This window comes from Manis pentadactyla, chromosome 5 (assembly GCF_030020395.1).
Source record: "Manis pentadactyla isolate mManPen7 chromosome 5, mManPen7.hap1, whole genome shotgun sequence".
NCBI classification, from domain to species: domain Eukaryota; kingdom Metazoa; phylum Chordata; class Mammalia; order Pholidota; family Manidae; genus Manis; species Manis pentadactyla.
In genome coordinates, this window is record NC_080023.1 from 177,370,058 (window position 1) to 177,390,525 (window position 20,468).

Genomic DNA, 20,468 nt, shown 5'->3' on the forward strand with positions numbered 1-20,468 from the left:
AGTTTGGAATATATTTGAAGCATAGGATGATTACAAAGCAAATGAGAACTACTATATTTTACCATTTGAATTAAGGTTTCCAGGTTCTAGAAAAGGCAGGTATTTTGGGGACTGGTATTTGAGCTGAAAGCTTCCCTGGCCTGTTGACTGAAGACCCTGTTTGCGGAGCCTTGAAGATGGAGGTGGTTCACAATGTCTTTACCTTCTTGTTGCTGTGCTGTTAGTCTGGGGGGGAGGGGCAGGACCAGGGGTTTTAGAAAGAACTGGGCGCATTTCACACTGAAGACTGACATGCTGGGGGTGACAGAGCAGGGCTCTCCTGGGCTGTTTCCAGGGTCCAAGCAGCACTGTTGGGGTGAGGCTGTGTCCTCACCAGCCCGGGTGACCTGCAGCATTTGACACCTTTTATCTGACTTTCGCGAGTCATTCTTTGCAAGTACTTTTTGTTTCAGAGCAATGACGTGCTTTTTCAAATCCCGAGGAAGTGGCCCAGTCAGCGTGGGTCTGCTGCCTCCCATGTGAACCCTCAGCTGCTGCGGAGCCTGCACACCTTGGAGTCTGCAGCCCCGTCGTTCCCCAAGGGCCGAAGTGCGGCCCCAGCGGCCCATGAAAAATGTGGAATAGGTTACTTGTGCTACCTGTTCTAGTTTCATAACAAAAGTTCCCACATGTCTCGGGGTGGTCATTCAAAAGCTCTCTTTTCTTGCATAAGGATATTCTAATAATTAAATGCCGACCCTTCTATCGGAAGTTGGTCAGTTAGAATGGGAAGGGTGGGGGGAGGCAGTCATTCCGTGTGCCTTAGGCTTTGTGTCTGTTCTGTCCCCATGTTCGTGTGCATCTGTGTGCGGGTGTGTTTAGGGTGACATCTATCCTGTCCTCTAGAGTGTGGCACTTTCCATTTTTGTGAAGGAAATACAACTGTCTGGGCTGCCCCAGCCTGGTTTTGAGGTGGGTCAGAATGTCCCAGGGAGTTTCTTTCATGCGTGACTACTTCCAAACACCCACAGCAGCAGCCTGCATGGCGAGCCTGGGGCTCTTGTCTTGGTGGCTCCTGTGCTCCAGGAGGCCGGAGGACACGTGACAGAGCGACAGTGTCCTGGTGCCTGCCAGTGAAGTGCAGAAGCGAGGACTCCAGGTGCTGGCATGGTGACGTGGGGGAGTGCAGATTCCAGGGGTTTGCAGGGCCATTGGGGGCAGAAAACAGGAGGAAGCCACTCCCACCACTGCTGCCATGTGCAGTGACGCCTCATGCCGGCCTCACGCCCCCACTGCCCTCCTTGCCTTGAGTGGGTGGCCCGCTGGGTCCTGGTGAGGCACCCAAGCGGAGCAGTGGGGCACGGCTCCCTGGAATGCTGCGGTTGCGCTCCCGATGGGTGAGCTATTTGGCAGGGGCCACGGTCCTGGCATGTGGGACCTGCCTGCTTGGGTGTTGTGCCTTAATTCACAGTTGCAGTTGAGGCAGTGCTGCTTTCCTCACTGTGATCTGACTCAGACAGAGAACATGGGTCAAAGGGACCTTGGACGTGACTGGCCGTGGGGACTCGTCTGTGAGTGGAGCGTCCTGTGCTGTTGGCCTTTGCAGGTTCCCCATGCTCTGGCCCAGCCGCAGCCCAGGCTCAGCCTGGCACTGAGGGCCTTGGTGTGGGGAGGAGGCAGTCTGAGGGACTGGCTGTAATAGCCCTGCCTCTGCAGGGTGTGTGTTGGGGGGTGGGAGGGGTGGGGAGGTTAAATAGCAGGTGGGGCTGAGATTCACCTGCAGTGTTCGCAGGTCTGCCAGCTGGAAGGGCAGGTCAGGGTCCAGTGTGGCTGCCCCACAGGACAAAGTCCACCAAACTCCTGTGTACCCAGCTCTCACCAGAGGGTCAGCCCGAGGAGTGGCCCTGAAGATGAGGGCCTTTGTGCTCTGCACTTTCCTGGAAGGCTGCCAGTCATGTGGGTGTGCAGCCCTCTGGTGGGCTCCCCGCTTTAGGAGGCCCGACGGCACTAGGAGCCCGGGAGGATGCCCCTGCCCACTGTGCCGCGTGCCCGCGGACTTGATTCAGAAGCGCCGTGTTGGGTGGAGTGGGCGCTGTGATCCGGAGCCGAGCGGCTGCCCTCCGCGGGGCCTGGACTCTAGGGACTCTGCTCACAGCAGGGTTGCCTGCCCCCCCTTTGTGGTGTCTTACAGTCACATGATGTTCCCAGCAGCTTCTGGAAGTAAAGTAAGCTGAACCCAGTGAGGGTCTGGGAGGGAGGTGGTGGGCGGCCAGTGGGCAGTGCAGAGGGCTGTTGACACGCTGATCCAGGTGAGGGGCAGGTGCCAGCCTGCCTGGGCAGTCTTTGGCCTCAGCATTCCGGTTGTGCCCTTAGTGTGGCACAGAAGTGTTGTAAGACTCACAAACACTTTGACTAGGAGGGACTGTTCCAGAACAAAGAGTCAGTCCCACATGTGGAACTGATTGCGCTGAATCCTAATGCGGGGGGCCCACCAGAGGGCCGCACACCCACACGACCAGCAGCCTTCCAGAAAAAGAATCCATTTGGTGTCGTCAAGTTCGTCTTTCTGGTTTCCAGAAAAATCGTGTACAGTGCTTCTCTTCTACCACTGAACGTAGGAGCTCAGGCCGAAAGGTGGACGCCTCCCTCTGTTCGTGCACATCGTGTGCAGGGCTGAGATCGCCAGTGACAGCAGATGGACATGAAACCCGTCTGTGTCACTTCTGGGCTCCTCATCTTCAAGGGGAGGTAATTGGATTTTGGGGGCTGCACATGGAGCAGAGGAGACAGTGACTAGGGGGACGCCAGGCCTGGGTCTGGTGGGTCTGCACTTTGCAAAAGCAGCCAGGTGTGCTGGCTGGGCCTGGGCTTTGGGCTCGGCTGCAGTAGGCGTGGCTCTGGAGGCTGAGGAAGGAGGGGCCACAGCGTAAGCAGCAAGGTGTGAATCACCTCTGGAAACCTCTGTGCTGGGGGTAAAGTGACATCAGGCAGGCAGGCAGGCTGCAAACGAGAAGGTGGTACCGACATCCTGTCACCAGTGAGCATGGCTGTGACACCGCTGTCACCACCAGCAGCTCTCCATCTCTTGAGAACCAGGCGTTAAACCGTCTACTGTCATTCTCTACACTGCCCCCCAGTCATTTTCCACCTTGTTCCTCGAGGACAGTGTGTTAGTTGGGTATTGGGTAGCTCATGGAATCGACTAGAAGTCTGGGGAGCATGTGTCCACCCTGGCCACTGCCAGCACCAAGTGTTGGTAGCCTGCCTTCAAAATGTAACATTTTGTCTAGCAGGCCTGGCTGGTACCCGGGCCTTCTGCCTTTGGGGGGACCTGCTGAGCTCGGGACCTCAGGAGGTTGTCCCATCTCAGCCTTGAGCCCTCTCAGGTCACACCACACCTGTGCCTGTCGGCCCTTCTCACAACCTGTGCATTCAGCACCTCTCGGCCCCCCTGTGTCCCCCTGGCCGAGTGCCCCCACCTCAGGCCTGGAGTAACATACTGGCCTGGTCCTCTCTGCCTCTGTGCTGGCTGCCCCCAGCTGTCCGCAGTGCAGCCAGGGGCTCCTGTGGTGACTGGCGGCTCCCAGCCTCAGAGCCCTGCCTGGTCTCCCCCTGGCCTCCAAAGCCTCTGGGGCCTGTACCCCACCCCCTGTCAGTCCTTGACCGTGCGTTCAGGCTGTGCCCCTGAGCTGCTGGCCCACTCCTGCCCAGTCTGCACCACTGGCTCCTTCACTGGCTTCCCTCTCACGCCTTCTCAGGGACACCTCCCAGCCCGCCTCTTTACAGAAATGTCCCCCCCTCCGCCCCTTCTTTGTGCTTTGCTACCACCCGGAACATCAGCTCCAGGGGGAAAGGTACTTGGGTAGTCAAAGGACAAATGGCCACTACAGTGTGATTCTGTGAGTCACATAAAATTGTCAGAGCCTCAGCAGTGGGTGAGCGTGAACTGCGGGGCGCATGGCTGGTGGTGTAGGTAACAGTGACTCAGTTCCCAACTGTTCTTGACTGAGGACTAGGGCTCCTTGGGGAATAAACCCCTCCCCACCCATTGAACATCAGGTTGGACAGAAGAATAGCAATTCGTTCAGCAAGTGTGTGCGGAGCTAGGCAGGCAAAACCCTGGGCGGAAACTGTAAAGGCCCTGAGGTGGGCTTGTTTGTTCACTCCACAGAGAGAAGGCTGGGGGTAGAGACGCAGGGCCCCTGCTGTAGGGAAATCAGGCTTTGTTCTAAGAGTGTAAGAAGCCTTCCAGAGGTCCCCCGTGGTGCGATGCAGCCCAGCGAGGGTGTGTGAGGCGGCGGCAGCGGGGAGAGGCAGAGTGCAGCCAGAAATCCAGTACTTGCCACCGTATCCCAGCCCACGCCTTTCCTGGGCGTGAGACTGCAGCAGCCGGCTTCCCAAGTCTACACATGGAGCCCCGGAGAGTGAGGGCCCAGCGCTGACCTGACCCGCAGTCCACGCTCAGAGCACGTGAGGAGCCTGGCTTCTCCAGCAAGCACCTGCTCTGGGGGCCCTGACGGCACTGAGCCCCTGGTCACAGAGCTGAAGCCCACCGCCAAGGCCTATTTTAAAAATTGGTTACCCGGGAGTCTTACCGTCCCTGCACTATCCCTAACTTTCACTTGATACGTGGTGGGTAAAATTGTAGTATTTCCTGAGTATTTTCCAGAATATCTTGCTGGGCTTTAGTACATCTGCATATCGATAGGCGATCAGAGGTGAAAAGAAGTGTGGCTTTAGTGCATTTGCATCGTCCTCAGGGGTGGAGAGAAGTTCATCTCCATGTCAATGGGCAATTACCTGGGCCCGAGGGCTTACCTGTACCTGAGAGGGGAGGGCAGGGCAGGTTTTGCTGCTGCCTGGGTAGGAGAGGGCCGGCCTGGGACTGCAGTTTGTGAGCAGTAAACGGATTTTAAACTTTGTTCTCCCTTTGCCTGATTTCGGTTTTTAGAAGTATTTTGCCCCGGGATTTCCTCTCCCCGGACTTACAGCCCTGTGAGGTGGGGACGACCCTGATCCCCAGGTTTTTGGGCGGCTTGCAGGCCCCCCGGCTCAGCAGCTGTTCGAGGCCTCCAGGGCTCCATCCAGCCTGCTCCTCCTGCAGGGAAGCCCCTCGCCTTCCCCGGAGCCGCGGGTCTGGAGTGCGGGAGACCCGGCCTCCCTGACGGACGTCCGCGGGGCGGGGACCGGGTGTCGTGCCCCGCCCACCGCGGTGGCCGTCTGGGGGCGACGCGTCCTGGGAGCGCCGGACGGAAGCGCCGCTGGGACTGACACGTGGACTCGGGCGGCGCTGCCCGCGTGGGTCGGCCCACCTGGAGCCGGGGTCCGGACACTGCGCCCGCGGCCATCTGCGCCCAATGCAGCAGCCCATGGACGAGGGTCGCCGGGATGCGGCCCAAGACGCCCAGTGGTCCAGGTGGGGCGGGCGTGCAGCGTGGCAGCCGCTGGGGGAGGGGGCGTCCGGCACGGAGACTCAGACGGGCTGGGGGCGCGCCCGCCTGGGCAGTCCCCGTCCGCAGGGAGGAAGGAGCCTGGCGGGGACCCCGCTCCCACCCAGTCCCAGGGCCAGGGTGGCTGAGCCCCCCAACCCCCAACCCCTCCCCCCCGACCCTCTCCAGGCCAGTGTGGGTCCTGGGAGGCCTGCCTGGGGCGGGGGCGAGGTCCTTCATGGCGAGGAGGGGTTCTCACCACAGCCCAGCCCCTGGAACCGACCTGACCCTGCCTGGAAAGACCACACACGTTTGTAGTTGTAGTCGCAGCCGCTTGGGTGACCACGTACCCTGTGGGCCATGAGCCGTGCAGGGTCACCTGACGGGGGCCAGGAGGGGGACACAGGCTGGAGCCTTCAGGCAGATGGCTGCCACCACATGCCAGCCCTGTGATGGGGCAAGGTCCCCGGGGGGGTTGGCGGTGAGGGCAGAGGGCCCAGGCACTCCTCCCACCCGTCCACACTGTTCCCGCTGTCCACTGTCACATGCGGGGGGCCCCTCGTGAGTGTGTCACACAGCAACGAGGAATATCCCGGAGCCCCCAGACCACCCTCACCGGTTCTGTGGGCCGCGGCCCCTCAGCAAAGCGGCTGGGCCCTGGACCCCAGGACCCCCTCAGTTCCAGGGCAGTCCACCCGGGCTCTGAGTCTCTGGGGAGCCTGCTTTCCAGGGCCTGCCCTGCGGCCTGCACGGTGGTAGCACTTGCTTGCAGCTGCCTCCAGCACAAGGTTTCAGGAAGGCCCTAAGGACAGCCCCTCAATGCTGGGGCCAGGATGCAGCAAAGCAGGGCGGAAGGTGGAGAGACAGTATAAAGAGGCCCTCAGAGGCCAGCAGGCTCCTAAGGGGCCGGGCCCGGGGGGGCAGGCAGAGAAGGGCTGCCCCAAAGCCCAGACCTTGTCCCTGGCCCAGTCTGCCTGCCTGTTGCCCATTAGAGCAGAAGGGCTACACGCTGGGGGGTGCCCGGATCTGGGAGTGCCCTGGGGCTTGCCTCTCTCTCACTTCCTCCCCACCCCTCCGTTACTGAATCGAAGCCTGGCTCTGAGCCATACCCAGGTGGCAGGCCAGGCTTCACAGCCAGCTGGGCAGAAGGCTGTGTGTGGCCCAGGGCTTAGAATGTTCTGCAAACTTCCCTGTTTGGTTGTGTTTCAATGGCTCTGGCTGGCTTTGATGGATGGCCATGTGCCTGCTGCCAGTGGCCCAGGAGGGAGGACCATCCCTCACACATCCCAGGTACCATGGGGGTGGCCCCAGACCTGGGCCCTCATGTTCTCTCCTGTGTGTTGCTCTCCTGGCTTGAGGCACTGGCACGTTTCCCTTTTGTGAGTGGAGGGGCAGCGTGACCATGTGCTTGCTCAACCGTGGATGCTTTTCATGCACAGGAGCCGTTAGCAGGAAGCAGAAGGCTCTAGAAGGTTCTAGCCAGCGTTCGGATGCTCTCGGGGCATGGACCTGAAGCTCAGGGTCCGTCTCTGTGGGCAGGATGTTGCTTTCCCAGCCTTTCGTGCCATAGCGTCAGTGTTCCTAACTGGCCCACCTAAAGGGCTAAGGATTCTGGGTCTGGTGTCCTACTCAGCTCCAGGCAGCTGGCCACGTCTGGGACGCCCCTCCAGCTGGACTTCCTTGTTCTGTGTCCCCAGCAGCTGTGGAGGATGCCCCTTTGCCCACCTAGTGGGCACTGCCCTCCAGCTCAGGATGAGGCTGCTGGGGCCTCCAGGGCCCATGGACGAAGCAGACCGTGCCCCCCACAGCTCCCAGGGGAGCACCCATGCCGGCACCTTATGCTCAGAACAGATGGTTTACCTGGAAACTGATAGGCTTTTCTTGATCTCTAGTGGCTGTAAGGAGGCCAAGGGGCACCATGGTGTTCTCAGTGCCTGACCTGTCTTCCACCCTCCAACTGGGCTTCCCTCCCAGAAAGCAAAGGAGCCAGGCCCCCTGGGTGGCAGGAGAGGTGTGCCTGCGGGAGGGGCAGGTGTGCTGGAAGCGAGGTCCTGTCTGGATGCAGCTGACCCTTCTCTGCTTTGCCCACATAAAGGAATAAAGCCCCCTTAGAAGTCGCCTCTTGAGTGTGGCTGTTCGTGGGAAGGTAAAAGCCTTTCGTCCACGCCCCTGCTGCCTCCCTTGTGCACTCAGGAGTGGGAACAAAACTGCACACATGTGCTTGCAGAGGGCTCACGTGCAGGGGCGCAGGACGCTGTGGGCCATGGGGCGCTCAGGGCAGAGTGGGGCAGGCATGCCCATGAGGCGCTCTGCTGGCTCTGGCCCGCTGGGCTGGACCATGGCCCTGCTCTTCCCTAGTAAGCCCAGTGGGAGTGTTTGCTCAGAGGGCAACGTCCCCAGCAGGCTGCAGCCATGGGATGGAAACTGGGGGTAGGAGTGGCCTGGTGCACGGTTCTCGTAGGCAAGCTAGTCCATGTCCGAGGGGTGAGAGGTTGGCGCCCTGGAGGAGACAGGTGCTTGAGCAGCAGCCTCAACCCTGGGGTCCCTTGTCGAGGAGTTCATGCGCACTGAGCACACGCCCTGGGGGCTTGTCAGGCTTGAAGAGGCCTGCCCCACACCTCACAGTCTTTGGCCCTGTGGTGGAAACTGGCACTTGGGGCCCCCAGGCCCTGAGGGGGCATGGGTGAGCCGCCCTCTGGGGTTCTACCCCTCCATGGAGGCCTGTCTTCCCCCAACTGTGCGGGGACTCCTGTCTTGGCTTCTAAGTGATGCCTGCCACATTTTAAGGACCACGAAGTGGGGTGGGCAAGGTCACAGCGTCCCTCCCCAGCAGTCACTAGGCATAGGAAGTCCCAGCAATACAGCAGAGAGCAGCAGAGGGGTGACCGGAACCCTACCCATGGCACCCCTCTGAGCACCCAGAGACCCTGCCTGAAACCCATGGTCCAGGGCAGCCCCCCACACACACTGTGCACACGGGGAGCAGGCTTCCTCCAGGCCAGGGCCCTCAGTGCCCAAGGCCATGCATTTCATCAGGAGCTAGCTAGCACTTGGAAACTGGGATTCCCAAACTTCAAACAAAGGTAGATCTGTTTGGGAACCATAGTCTGGGCTGTTTGGAACTTAGACTTATTTACCTCATACCCACGAGTGATGGCCTTGAACCTTGAATCACCTGTCTCTATCTGGTGGGCTTCCAGGACCCTGCAGCCTCTTTGGGGGCTGCAGCCAGGGAGGTGTGGCCCCAGGGTACCCACAGTGAGATTCCTTGGCAGGCCTGAGACAGAGGAGGGTGGGAAAGTACACTGTGGTTTGCCAAGGGGGAGGGTGCATGCGGAGATGCCAACACTGTTGCCGTGCCTTCCTCCAGCCCAGCCACAAGGGCTCCTTGTTGGGACACCAGGAACTTGCAAGTCACTCTGCTGTTTGCTGACCCATGAAGGAGGCAGGTGTCGAGGGCAGGAGCCCCTCTTCATAGCAGAAAGTGAGGCTCCAGGAGGCCAGGCGACTTGTCCCACGTGTCCCACAGGCAGGCGTGAACTCGCCGCAGCCTCTGCAGTTGCCTGGTGTGACAGTAGGCCAGGAGTGGCGGGTACGAAACTGCTCCCCTGCAAAGTCCCTGGGCCAGCCACCCCTTCTCGCCCAGCAGTTTTCTAGCCGTAGTGGCTAGGGTCCATCCTGGGAGGAGGGCGCTGGGTGGTGAGGGCAGCCCCACCTGCTGCCGGCTGGCGCTTCTCCATCCAGACAGCACCGCCCCAGGTTGGGGCCTGCCCTTGAGAAAGCACACATCCTGCCACGCCCATTTATCAGACTCCAGGCAGGTGTGCTGCCGGCTGGCTCCCAGCCTGCTGGCAATGCCTTCAAGCATGAAGCTGCACTCAGGGCTTTGGCGCTCTCTTATCCTCTGGAGGCATCCAGACGGGCTCCAGCCCTCCCAGAAGCTGTCCTGGGCTCTCCCTGGACTGCGCCCCCCACCCCCCAAAACAAGATGCACTGCCCTGAGCCTCTGCACGTCCTCCGGCAGCACCCCCGCCCGGCCCCGACAGCAGCCTGGGCAGCCCCCCACCAGGTCCAGACAGAGGTCCAGACTAGGGCTTGGAGAGCAGGGTGCGACTCTGAGGTCCGGCCTCTGTCATCCTTCCCTCTCTGATCTGGAAACCGCTCTGAGGGTCCTACCGGCCTCATCCTCCTAGAAACTCCCCCCGTCCTGTCTCTGGGTCCTCCCATTTTCCTGGGTGACTTTGATACCCACCTGGGCTCCGTCTGGCCTTTCACCCTTGACCTGCTCTTCCCAGCGACCGCCCCCCGGGCTTTGCAGTGCTAACACCTCTGCTGCCTCAGCCAGCCTGGCTAGGTTGGGGCCCCCAGACTTGGAGCCTTTGCAAGCCTGCGCCTCCTCCGTGCACGCTCACACGCCCAGGGAGCACAGCGGCTGGGAGCCCGTCTAAGGGCAGGCGGGGCCCCTAAGCCCCCCTTCCAGGCACTTCCACTCCCCTGCCCACGCCCCTACTCCCGGGAGGCCCCGCCCACACTGTGAAGCCGCCGTCACCCCTCCCGCAGGCCGTGCTGCACCCCGCCATCCCCAGGGACCTCCACCCTGCGGACCTCCAATCACATGAACGGTGCTGGGGCCCCCAGTCCCTCTTTCATATTTTAATAATAAACTTTGCCTTGTGGAGCAATCGGGGTCACAGACCCACTGCGAGGGCAGCCTGGAGCTCCTGGCGCCCATCTCTGCCGCCGCCCCTTACCTTAGCATCCTGCGTTTGTTTATCCATGAGCCCTATCAGCACGGCTCTCAGGTCAGCCCTGGGCATCCCCGATGCCCAGGACTCCATCCAGGGCCCCACTTGCACAGAGCCCTCAAGTCCCCTGGGCGCCTTCTGGCTGCGGCAGTTTCTGACTTCTGGATTTGGTGACCACCCCTCGAGGTGTGCTGGCATCTGCCTGGTGACCTTCCCAGGAGCCAGGGCTGCCGCACCCCCGCCTGTATTCCTCTGTGGGACCACTGCCCCCACAGCACTGTGTTCCCTTGGTTCTGCCAGCCACCCAGCACCATCGGCCCAGCATCATCTACTGGGCACACCCAGCTTTCCTGGGCCCGCTGCCAGGGCCGCTGCCGTGCTCCCACCGCGGGGGCGGTGCTGCTCCGGCTGTGCGACCCTCCCTCTCTGCCTCAGCCGGGGTCCTCTTGCCCAGCCTGCTGCCCTCTCAGAGGGCTACGAGGTGTCAGTGCCTGTCTGGCTGCCTCCCTGGACCCTTTGTTCCCAGGGAAACCGAATGCTTGTCCTCTGGCCACAGTCCTGAGAGCAGCTTCCCACCTCCCGGGCTCTATTTGACTTGCCCTCCGGCCAGCCGGCCAGGCCATCCCAGCCTCTGCTGTGGTGAGCGGCATTGTGCGTTTCTGGTATCTGCCTGTGACCCCCTGGCAGCCGACAGGCTGCAGTTAGACGTTGGAGAGGAGGCTTAGCTGCCCCCTTCTGAGGCATATGGAGGATGCCACCCCCTCCCAGGCTTGACCCACCCCCCTTCCTGCAGGCCCGAGTGCCAGGCGTGGACGGGGACGCTGCTGCTGGGCACGGGTCTGCTGTACTGTGCGCGCGCCAGCATGCCCGTCTGCACTGCCTCCATGAGCCAGGACTTCGGCTGGAACAGGAAGGAGGCCGGCGTCGTGCTCAGCAGCTTCTTCTGGGGCTACTGCCTGACTCAGGTTGTGGGCGGACACCTGGGGGACCGGTAACCACCCCATCCCCAGACAGGGCCCAGGCTGCTCTCGGTGGTGGGTGGGCCGGGCAGCTGTGCCGGGAGGGGGCTGCTGGGAGTGAACGTGGGCAGGGCACCTGGCCAAGAGCACGTGGGCTGGAGAGCGAGGTCCTCACAGGAGGTGGCCAGGGTCGGCATCCAACTGAGGCAGCTCTGGGGGCTTCTGAGGACAGATGGACGGGCTGGACTCCACTCTCTCCCACCCTGGGCCTCCTCTCCAGAGGGCTGTTCTGAGTGAGGCACGGTGCCGGTCCCCACCTGTCCCTCTGTGGCAGGGCCTCCCGGCCAGCCCAGCAGCCAGGTGCAGGAGCCCCCATCACTGTCCTCCATTCCCCTCCAGGATTGGGGGCGAGAAGGTCATCCTGCTGTCAGCCTCTGCCTGGGGTCTTATCACTGCCGCCACCCCTCTGCTCGCCCGCCTCGGCAGTGCCCACCTGGTGGTCATGACCTCCGCTCGCGTCCTCACGGGCTTGCTCCAAGGTAGGGCCTCGGGCAGCCTCCCTCACGCAGCCAGCATGCGACTCTGTGGCCCCGGGAGTGGTGGGGCAGGGGGCTTGTGAACGCATGGGTGTTCCCGTGTGTGCACGTCTATCTGTGGCTGTGTGCCTGTGTGTATGTGTGCGGACGTGTCTGTGTGCCTCTGCATGTGGCGTGCCCTAACTGCCTAAAGTCGGGGCACACGTGTCGACCCCTCCATGCTGTTGCTGATCTGCTCCGGCCCTGCCGCCGGTGGGTAGCGGCTGTCGTCCCGGGCAGCTGGGCTCCCGGCAGGGCGGCTTGGGGACGGCCCGCTGGCAGCTGCTGATCGCTGCGCTCCTCTGTGCCAGCCTGTTTGTGCTGATGCCTTGGCGCCCGGGGCGCTTCCTGCTTTCAAGAAACACTTTAAAGTCTGGCACGTCCTAAACATCAGAGTCCTGTTCTGCCAAAAGCTGCTCCAGGTACCCGGGAGGCAGCCGGCTGGCCACGTGATAACAGTCAGTGCCACTGGGCCACACGGTGGGGTCCTGCCGTTTCCGCGTGTTGCTGGACAGAGGCCACACCCTTCACTGGCAAGGCCAGCAGGCCGAGGGGACACCAGATTCCCATGATCTCTGGCTCCCATGCTTTGGGGGCACTAGACTTCTGGAGAGAGCCCCCCACAGATGCCTGTGGCACACAGCCAGCCTGGAGCTCCTTTACCGCCAGTGTGGTGTCTCGCAGCGTCTCTCACCTGGATGTGATCCCAAGTGGGTGGGTCTGGGCCCCTTCCTCAGCACATCCCCCCAGCTTCTCTGGAAGGGATCCCCGGTACCACCTCCAGAATCTGGGGCCTCCCCAGGCCCCCAGATCTCCTAGAATTGGCCCCTGCCAATTCTTGACCAGCTCCACAGGTCAGCGGTCCTGGTGGCCTGACTCCTGCAATCCTACAGACTCACTGCAGGTGCCCCATCCAACAGATGAGGGTCCCAGGGCTGGGCTGACAGATGCCTCACGGGGCTTCCTGGGCAGAGGGCCGGTGCTCTCAGTGCCCAGCCGGGTGGCCCTCGGCTCTGGCTGTTTCGGGAGGCAAAGGACTTCATGTGGCCAGTCTGTGGCCCTGTGCAGGGACAGGCAGGGGCTCGGGGCAGCTGTCAGCCTGGGTGACTGGCACTTGTTGTGGGCAGGGGCTCTGGACCCTGATGGGAAGGCAGGGACCAAGTCCTGTTCAGTCCCCAGCCCCTCAGCTTCCCCTGGGTACTTTGGAGAAATGCAGGGTGACAGGCAAGCATGGCAGTCCTCAGGGCAGGTTTCTCAAACCTAGATTTTGAAATGATTATAGCGTCAGAGGAAGTTGCAAGAACCATACAGGGAGGTCCCAGCTGCTCCCCGCGATTTCATCCCACCAGCTAAAGGGCAGCGTCACACCCAGACCCAGCCTCACTGGTTGTACACACACTGTGTCTGAAGTGTGTGTGCTAGAGTGACCAGTCTGCATGTGCGAGTGTGTGCGGGAGTGTGCTAGCGTGAGCAGTCTGTGTGCGTGAGCATGCACGTGCCTGCCAGTGCCAGGCCTCTGGAGCTGCCAGGTAGGGGTGGTGGACCATGGTGGGAGTGCCAACGTGGACCCAGAAGCCCTTCCCACAGCCATCCTGTCTGCAGGACCTTGACGTCTCTCCCCCCCACTGTGTCAGCCAAGAAGGGCCAAAAGCCCTGCTGGTCCCTTGGGGGTCAGGTGGGCAAGAAGGACTCCCCAAGCTTCAGCAGTCATCTCTGGGCAGGGGTTTTCCCTGCCGCTGTTGTCCCCACCACCCTCCCTGGCCCCACATGGCCTGGCAGCTGGGACCAGCTCGCAGCCTCTGCTTTCTCTGCCTGCTGCAGGGGTTTACTTCCCTGCACTGACCAGCCTGCTGTCACAGAAGGTGCGGGCGAGCGAGCGAGCCTTTGTCTACAGCACCGTGGGGGCCGGCACCCAGTTTGGGTAAGTCCTGGCAGGGGGGCTGGGGAGGCAGACGGCGTGCCCCTGTGGGCCTGGGCGGGGAGAGGCCACACGGGCATCTGTGGCTCAGGGGATGCAGGCGCGCAGAGGTGCTGGTGCACACGAGGCCCTGCCACCAGGGCGGGTGCAGGCCACTCCCTTGCTTCCTTTTATGTGTGGAGCAGGGTGGGCACCTGCCCGACAGAGAGGCAGCCTGGGCTTGGCCTGGAGGGAGTCTGGTCCAGATGCAGAAACCCAGTGCCCCCCTCCCAACACCATCCCCTGGAGCACCAGGCCCTTGGGGTGGGCATCACTGGGGATGGAGGAGAGTGTGAGTGTCCTAACGGGGCTTCACGACCCCCAGGCTCAGGACCCCCACTTCACTGCTGCTGAGCCTAGGCAAGAATTCAGAGGGCGGGGGTCCCTGGGGTGGGCTGGGAGCAGCCAGATGAAAGCCCAATGTGCCAGGAAGTGTGAATTCGGAAAAGCAGTATGGGACATACACAAAGACAGATCCGAGGTTTGTGTGAAGTCCCATTCACCTGGGTGTCCTGGGTGCACACGTGAGGCAGGGGCATGGGGGAGAGCTGCGTCCACCCCACAGGTGGGCAGATGGAGGCTTGGCAAGGAAGGCGAGCCCCCGCAGGCCTGCTGCCCAGCTCTTTCCCCTCTTTGTCCTCCTTTATCTGTGTCCTGGCCTATCCTCAGCAGACGGGAGGGCAGCAGGGGAGCAGGCACTGACCAGCCAGGTGTAGGGAGCGGCCCATGGGCTTCCGGGACGGCACGGTGTGTGCGAGGTGCTGGGTTGGGCCGCTGTTGTTTCGCATTCGAAATCTTTTTGAAGTTTCACGCTCTTTGACATGTGAAGCTAAGAGCCACCTGCGTTTCATTCCAGCGCGTTCCCATCACCATTTTCTTCTTGTGCCTTTTTGAGTTGTAAAGGCTTCACACCACAGCTGTAGGCAGCATGAAAGCCTAGAGCAAGAAGTGAAAGCCACGCAGGGCTCCTGTGCCACGTGCAGCTGCAGGGTTGTGCCCCTGTCCACCTGGCCCTGTGGCGTCTGGATGTCTCTCCTGAAAGCTTGCAGCCCTTAACAAACTGCGCCCAGACTGGGTTCTAGGCTGCTCTGCAGGTGGCCAGTCGCGCAGGGTTCTTGGACTGTTCTCGGAGGCGGCTCCCGGCCCCACTGAAGCCGAGGGTCATGACTGCACTGCTGTCTGTCCTTCCAGGACACTGTTGACAGGGGCCGCGGGCTCCCTGCTCCTGGACTGGTATGGCTGGCCAAGTGTCTTCTACTTCTCTGGCGGGCTCACCCTGCTGTGGGCGTGTTACGTGTACAGGTACCTGCTGAGTGAAAAAGGTAACCGTGGCCAGATGGGCCAGGGCCGCGAATGCAGCTGCCTGGGAAGCAGCAGGGGCCTGGTGCCGCTTACCCTCCTGTGGCCGCTGAATGTCCACAGAGCAGCGCCGGCTCAGTGGGACCCCAGGGCTGCGGCTTTGCCCATGTGGGAAAGAACCCTCTAGACCAGAGCCTCAGAAAGAAGCACCCTCCCTGAGTTCCCAGGCCTGGCCGCAGCCAAGTCCAACCCTGAGAGTCCCGCTGGGGCAGGGGGCATGCTGGTCTGTTGCCAGCGGGCACTGTCTGGCCTGGCTCTGAGTGGCGCTCACAGGGGCCCACTTTGCCCCCCTCAGATCTCATCCTGGCCTTGGGTGTTTTGGTGCAAGGCCTGCCGGTGTCCAGACACACCAAAGTTCCCTGGAGACAGCTTTTCCAGAAGGCTTCTGTCTGGTGAGCCAGGCTGCCTTGGGGTGGCAGGGTGGGGTGGGTGGTGGGGTGGGGATCGGGGCCCTTGGACCTCAAGCGTCCCTGGCACTGGCTGCCTACAGGGTGGGTGCAGCCTGGGCTTCTCACTGCCTGTGGGCCATCAGCTCTGGGCTCCCGAGTCCCACGCCCCCAAGCCCAGGTTCCCAGGGGCCTCTCCTCTTTAGCCTCTGCCCCCCACCCCGGAGTCTGGGCAGGGGCTCAGGTGCAGGATGCTGAGCCCAGCCACGGCCCGCAGGGCAGCCATAGCCTCCCAGCTGTCCTCAGCCTGCTCCTTCTTCATCCTCCTGTCCTGGCTGCCCACCTTCTTTAAGGAGACTTTCCCCAGCTCCAAGGTAGGTGGGCCTGGCAGCTCGTGTGGGCCAGGGAGCGGTGCAGGGCTGGGCGGCAGTGGGGGCACTGGGATGCTCCACAGAGGCAGCACCCAATGCACAGATGGGCCCCTGGCTCTGCCTGGCCTCTGGCAGTCCTGACCATGCAGGCTCATGGCTCTGAGGTGGCCTCACCTCTGGTTTGGGGCATGTTGCAAAGGCACAGCCGCATGCTCCCCACGGCCATTGGCCTCCCACCCCGGCAGGGCCCCCACCCTAGGGCCTGGCAGACCAGTCTGCGGGTGGTCATTCCTCAGGAGGGGCCAAGGGGCCATGATGTGAACTGGAAGTCACCTGCCAGTCAGCTGGTGTGCCCCCCAGGCCATCTGGCCACCCTCCTGCTTTTGGTGACCAGGACCCTGCTGCCTCACAGGCTTCTGGGGTGGGGGTTGCAAACCTCCAGCTCAGCTGCTGCATTTGGCGGAGCCGTGAGGGGGACTCGGTGGTCTGCAGGGGGCACCTGCTAGTGGGCCCAGCACTGGCCAGGGTGGGGGGTGGGTTAGTCTTGGGGAGGGCCCCGCAGGAGGCCCAGGTGTGGGTGGGGAAAGCCTTCCTGGGCGATGCTGGCCCTGTGCCCCTGCCCTGGCTGCCTCTGAGGCCCCTCCCCACCTCCCTGCAGGGCTGGGTCTTCAACGTGGTGCCCTGGCTGGTGGCCATTCCCGCCAGCGTGCTCAGCGGGTTTCTCTCCGATTGGCTCATCAATCAGGGTGAGCGTGGGGGCAGGGCTTGGCCAGGAGCCATACCTGGGCTTAACCTCTCTTCTGGGGGGCAGGCAGGCACTCCTTCTGGGGTGCAGCTGCGTCCATGGGGAGAGGCCACCTTCCCAGAGGGCCAGCTGTGAGTGGAGCCCTGCTGGCCTGACAGCTGACTCAGCCTCGGTGTCCCTGTTGGGGGTTTGGAGGACCCAAGCCCAGCTGTGGCTGTGGAGCAGCTCTTTGGAGGAGAAGAGTACCCGGCAGGGCCAGAGGTCACAGGTCCGTGGTGGGCTGTGTGTCAGTGCAAGCCCAGGCCCCAGTGTACATGCACTCTCACTGACACACATTCCCCACGTTCTGCACACATATGCTCACACTTGAATGCTAGTCTTTCCTGGTTGCAGAAGTCCCACACACCCATCCTACCCATAAGAAAGCTCCCTGAGGCCTTCCTCCTGCTGTCTGCCAGCCTTGGCCTTGGACCCCTCTACGTGCATATGCACGCTTGTGTGCACACAGCTCACCCATGGCACTGGACACCCCATTTTGAGCCGGGGGCCAGCCCTCCTCCCCCCAGCAGAGAGGGTGGGACCTAGGGTGCTATGGGGTCAGCGCAATCAGCCGACATCTGCGGGTCTCCCTCTGTTCAGGTTATAGGACCATCACCGTGCGGAAGTTCATGCAGGTAGGGAGGCTGTGGAGCCACGTTCTCTGGATGCCCTTGTTTTGTTCCTGGGACCTGAGGGTTGTGTTCCTAAGTCACCAGACTCAGAAGGTGGCCAGAGGGTGCCTGGGTCGGTGCTGAGGAGGTTTGTCCGCCCCGAAGCCCTTCTCCGAGCTGTGTGTGCGGGCTATCTGTGCCCCGAGCCCGGCATCCACTTCTGGGTCTCACCCTTTAGCTCCTGCGGTGGGGCTGGCTCATCAGGGAGCCTTGACCCATGCGTCCCCTGGGTGGGCTGTGGCCTGGGAGGGGTCTTCCACAATGACCCTTGCTCAGCGCACCCCAGGTGGCTCCAGGGAGGGCCCCTGTTGGTGGCACAGCCCCTCCACCGGCCATCAATCCCGCAGGTCATGGGCCTTGGCCTGTCCAGCATTTTTGCCCTGTGTTTGGGTCACACTTCAAGCTTTTGTAAGTCTGTGGTCTTTGCATCAGCCTCCATCGGCCTCCAGACCTTCAACCACAGGTAAGGGCTGCACACTCCATCCACAGGAGCTGCCCCTGCTGGTGCCCCAGCACCACGTGCCCTGCGGACTGCCTGGCTCAGGGCCACGGGGAGTGGGTGTGTGGCAGGTCCCCACGGGTGAGCTGCAGAGGCCAAGGGCTGTCTGGGTTCTGAGCCAGCATGCACCTGGGCCATTTGGAAAAACAAACACTGTGCCTGGAGGGGCTGGGAGAGATGCCCCCCTCCACATGGCCTCTTTCGTACCAAACATGGATGGAGGAGGGGGCTTGTTCATCTCTCCTCTTGGCCTGTGGGCCTCCGATGAGCCCAGCAACAGGTGTTTAACTAGGAAATCTTCACAGGAAGCTGTTTTGGGAATTGGCACTTTTATGTCATTTTTGAAATTCGTGGGCAGTGATGAGCATGCACTGGCATTGCCCTTTTCGTCCTGAGCATGAGCTATGTCCCTACTGAGATGGTGGCTGAGACTGTGGTGTGGCGGGCGGGCACAGCCAGGCTGGGTCCTGAGCCCCCTGTGTGGTCTCCAGGCTCTGGGAGCTCAGAGGACCGGCAGCTGGCTTAGTGGAGTGGCAGCCCCCACGGGGTGCGTCACAGCCTCCTCCTCTTTCCTGCAGTGGCATTTCTGTCAACATCCAGGACCTGGCCCCCTCCTGCGCTGGCTTTCTGTTTGGTGAGGACCTGCTTGAATAGGAACAGCTGCCCCCAGCCTGGGTGTTGCTCACCCCAGGGCCCCCGGGGTCTGCCCTAGGCCTCGGGGCCCCAGGTAGCCACAGGCGGCCTCTCTGACCTGTCCTTGCCCACTCTGTCTTGTTCACAGGCGTGGCCAACACAGCCGGGGCCTTGGCAGGTGAGAGGTGGGCTGGGGTCTCCCGCCTGAGGGGTTCAAGCCCTGAGGCCCAAGGGTGTCTCCTGTCCTTCCCCATCCTGTGCCCTTCCCCACCTCTGGCCACTCCAGCCCCGCAGGTTGGGCATGGCGCCCTCCAGGGGGTCCCACAGTGTCAGACCAGTGTGTTGGGGGGGCACAGACCCTAGAGCGGATCCGGGGCAAGGACAGAGTGAGGCCTTCTGTGGTCACTTCTCTGACAGCATGCAGCCCTGACCCGACCCACACATGCGTCAGGTTCCTGTGGCCTGGGGTCCCCATGGGGCCAGCACTCAGGTGGCAGTGACAGGCTCATTCCCTTGGGGAGGACATGGGGGATGCACGGGCAACTTCCTGGGTGGCCCTCGACATCACTGTCCCTCCGAGGCTGAAGCCGGCTTCCTGGGCATGGCAGCTCAGCCCCCTGGGTTCGCTTCTGCCCCTCAGGTCTGCCCCGTCCCTGCACTGCCCTCAGGCCTGCCCGGAGCCCTCAGCCTGCCTGCCCCCTCTCCGGTGCAGGTGTCGTGGGTGTGTGCCTGGGTGGCTACCTCACTGAGACCGCAGGCTCCTGGACGCCCGTGTTCAACCTGGTGGCTGTCGTCAGCAGCCTGGGGCTGGGTGCCTTCCTGGTGTTTGGAGAAGCCCAGCGGGTGGACCTGAGCCCTGCCCGCCAGGACCTCTAGCTACCCAGCCACCCCTGGAGACCTGAGTGTCCCCCAGGACCCAAGAGTCCCCTGGGGATCTGACCATCCCCCAGGGACTCGGCCGTCCCCCAAGGGCTCAGTGCCATCAGCCTCAGGGCCCCGGGTCAGTTTAAGAGCCTCCCACCCCTGACTGGGCTGTGTGAGTGCGGACATGGGCAACCTGGCCAGGCCTCAGCTTCCCCTGCTGGGTGAGCAGGGTTGGTACTTTCAGTAGCAGCAGCTCCATCACGGACACAGTCTGCCTGTTGCCCCTCTGCAGAAGGGCCTACCTGTCACTGCAGGGCCGGTCACTGCCGGGCCAGTCGCTGGACTCGAGTCCGACCCCCAAAACCTGCTTCACTTTGTTTCTCGGTGCTTGACGCTCGATCGTGACCTTCAGTGGGGCTGTCTGTGCACCAGATGAAGGCCGTTGGGGGTCCGTGTGCTTCTGCTCCTCCAGGCAGCCAGGCTGAGACCCCAGTTAAGGGGTGGGTAGCAGGCTGGATGCCCATGCCCACTTCTGGGGACCCCTGCCCCCAGTACCCCCAGCCTGTGTGGGATTGCCCAGCCCTAGCGATGCATTCTGTGTCCTGGCACCTGGTGACCCACCTGTGAGGGGAGCCTGGGCACCCCCTCCTGCCCAAGAAGCTCCCTGGAACCAGGCCAACTGCGCCGTCTCTCACCCTCCCCTTTATGACGGAGAAACAGGTCGCCTCACGAAGTAATAGTAGATTTTGCGAGATGTTGATGTAGAGAAAAGAAACTAAACATACAGAAAATCACACCAAAGATGTATTTCATAGATGACTGTTAAACGATTTAAAAGGAAGACTTACTTTAATAACACCTTGTTTTAAAAGAATAAACACCTGTTGACATCTTACTGAACTCATTCCTGAGGAAGCCAGCAGTGTTCTAGCCAGGGCGAGGGGGCTCCAGAGCAGACCCGGTTCCAGGCAGGGAGGCCTGGGCGCCCTGGGGCCGAGGCCGGTGTCGCAGCCGCACCAAAGCACCGCTTGCTGGTCTGCAGGTGAGACCTCCGCTCTCCACAGCTCCTGCTGCGCCGGACCCGAACAGCCCAGAGCATTTGCAAGGACAATGCGGGATTTTCCCTTTAAGCACCCATTTTCCCCTCCAGTCTTCCCACTTTTGATCAGAAAGAATCTGAAGGAAACACCCTGGATTACAAAAGGAGTGTGGCCTCGGCAGACTTGCCTGGTGGTCTGCAGAGGCGCCCTGGAATGT

The 20,468-nt window shown here is 62.0% G+C and overlaps 1 protein-coding gene across 6 annotated transcripts; it reads left to right on the forward strand.

Annotated features, from left to right (window-relative positions):
- The first annotated feature begins 5,199 nt into the window (after positions 1 to 5,199).
- SLC17A9 (solute carrier family 17 member 9) lies at positions 5,200 to 20,111 on the forward strand. 6 transcript variants are annotated; one of them, XM_057503150.1, is made up of 13 exons: positions 5,200 to 5,395; positions 10,947 to 11,144; positions 11,512 to 11,651; positions 13,509 to 13,608; positions 14,836 to 14,966; positions 15,299 to 15,395; positions 15,667 to 15,763; positions 16,419 to 16,506; positions 17,145 to 17,179; positions 17,563 to 17,678; positions 18,293 to 18,348; positions 18,496 to 18,525; positions 18,988 to 20,111. In XM_057503150.1, exons 1-13 carry the CDS (start codon positions 5,337 to 5,339, stop codon positions 19,221 to 19,223), a joined length of 1,383 nt encoding a protein of 460 aa, XP_057359133.1. In that variant the 5' UTR covers positions 5,200 to 5,336; the 3' UTR covers positions 19,224 to 20,111. The 6 variants fall into 6 exon arrangements, with proteins under 6 accessions (XP_057359133.1, XP_036757648.2, XP_057359132.1 ...); XM_036901753.2 differs by having other exon boundaries at positions 19,060 to 20,111; XM_057503149.1 differs by having other exon boundaries at positions 14,836 to 14,946; positions 15,596 to 15,763.
- The last annotated feature ends 357 nt before the right edge of the window (positions 20,112 to 20,468 follow it).

Excerpts from the sequence above, each read along its gene's own strand:
- SLC17A9 (XM_057503149.1), top strand. The coding sequence starts at position 5,337 with ATGCAGCAGCCCATGGACGAGGGTCGCCGGGATGCGGCCCAAGACGCC. Across the intron at positions 11,652-13,508 it reads CCTCACGGGCTTGCTCCAAG|GGGTTTACTTCCCTGCACTG; the intron begins GTAGGGCCTCGG and ends TGCCTGCTGCAG. Across the intron at positions 18,349-18,495 it reads CTGCGCTGGCTTTCTGTTTG|GCGTGGCCAACACAGCCGGG; the intron begins GTGAGGACCTGC and ends TCTTGTTCACAG.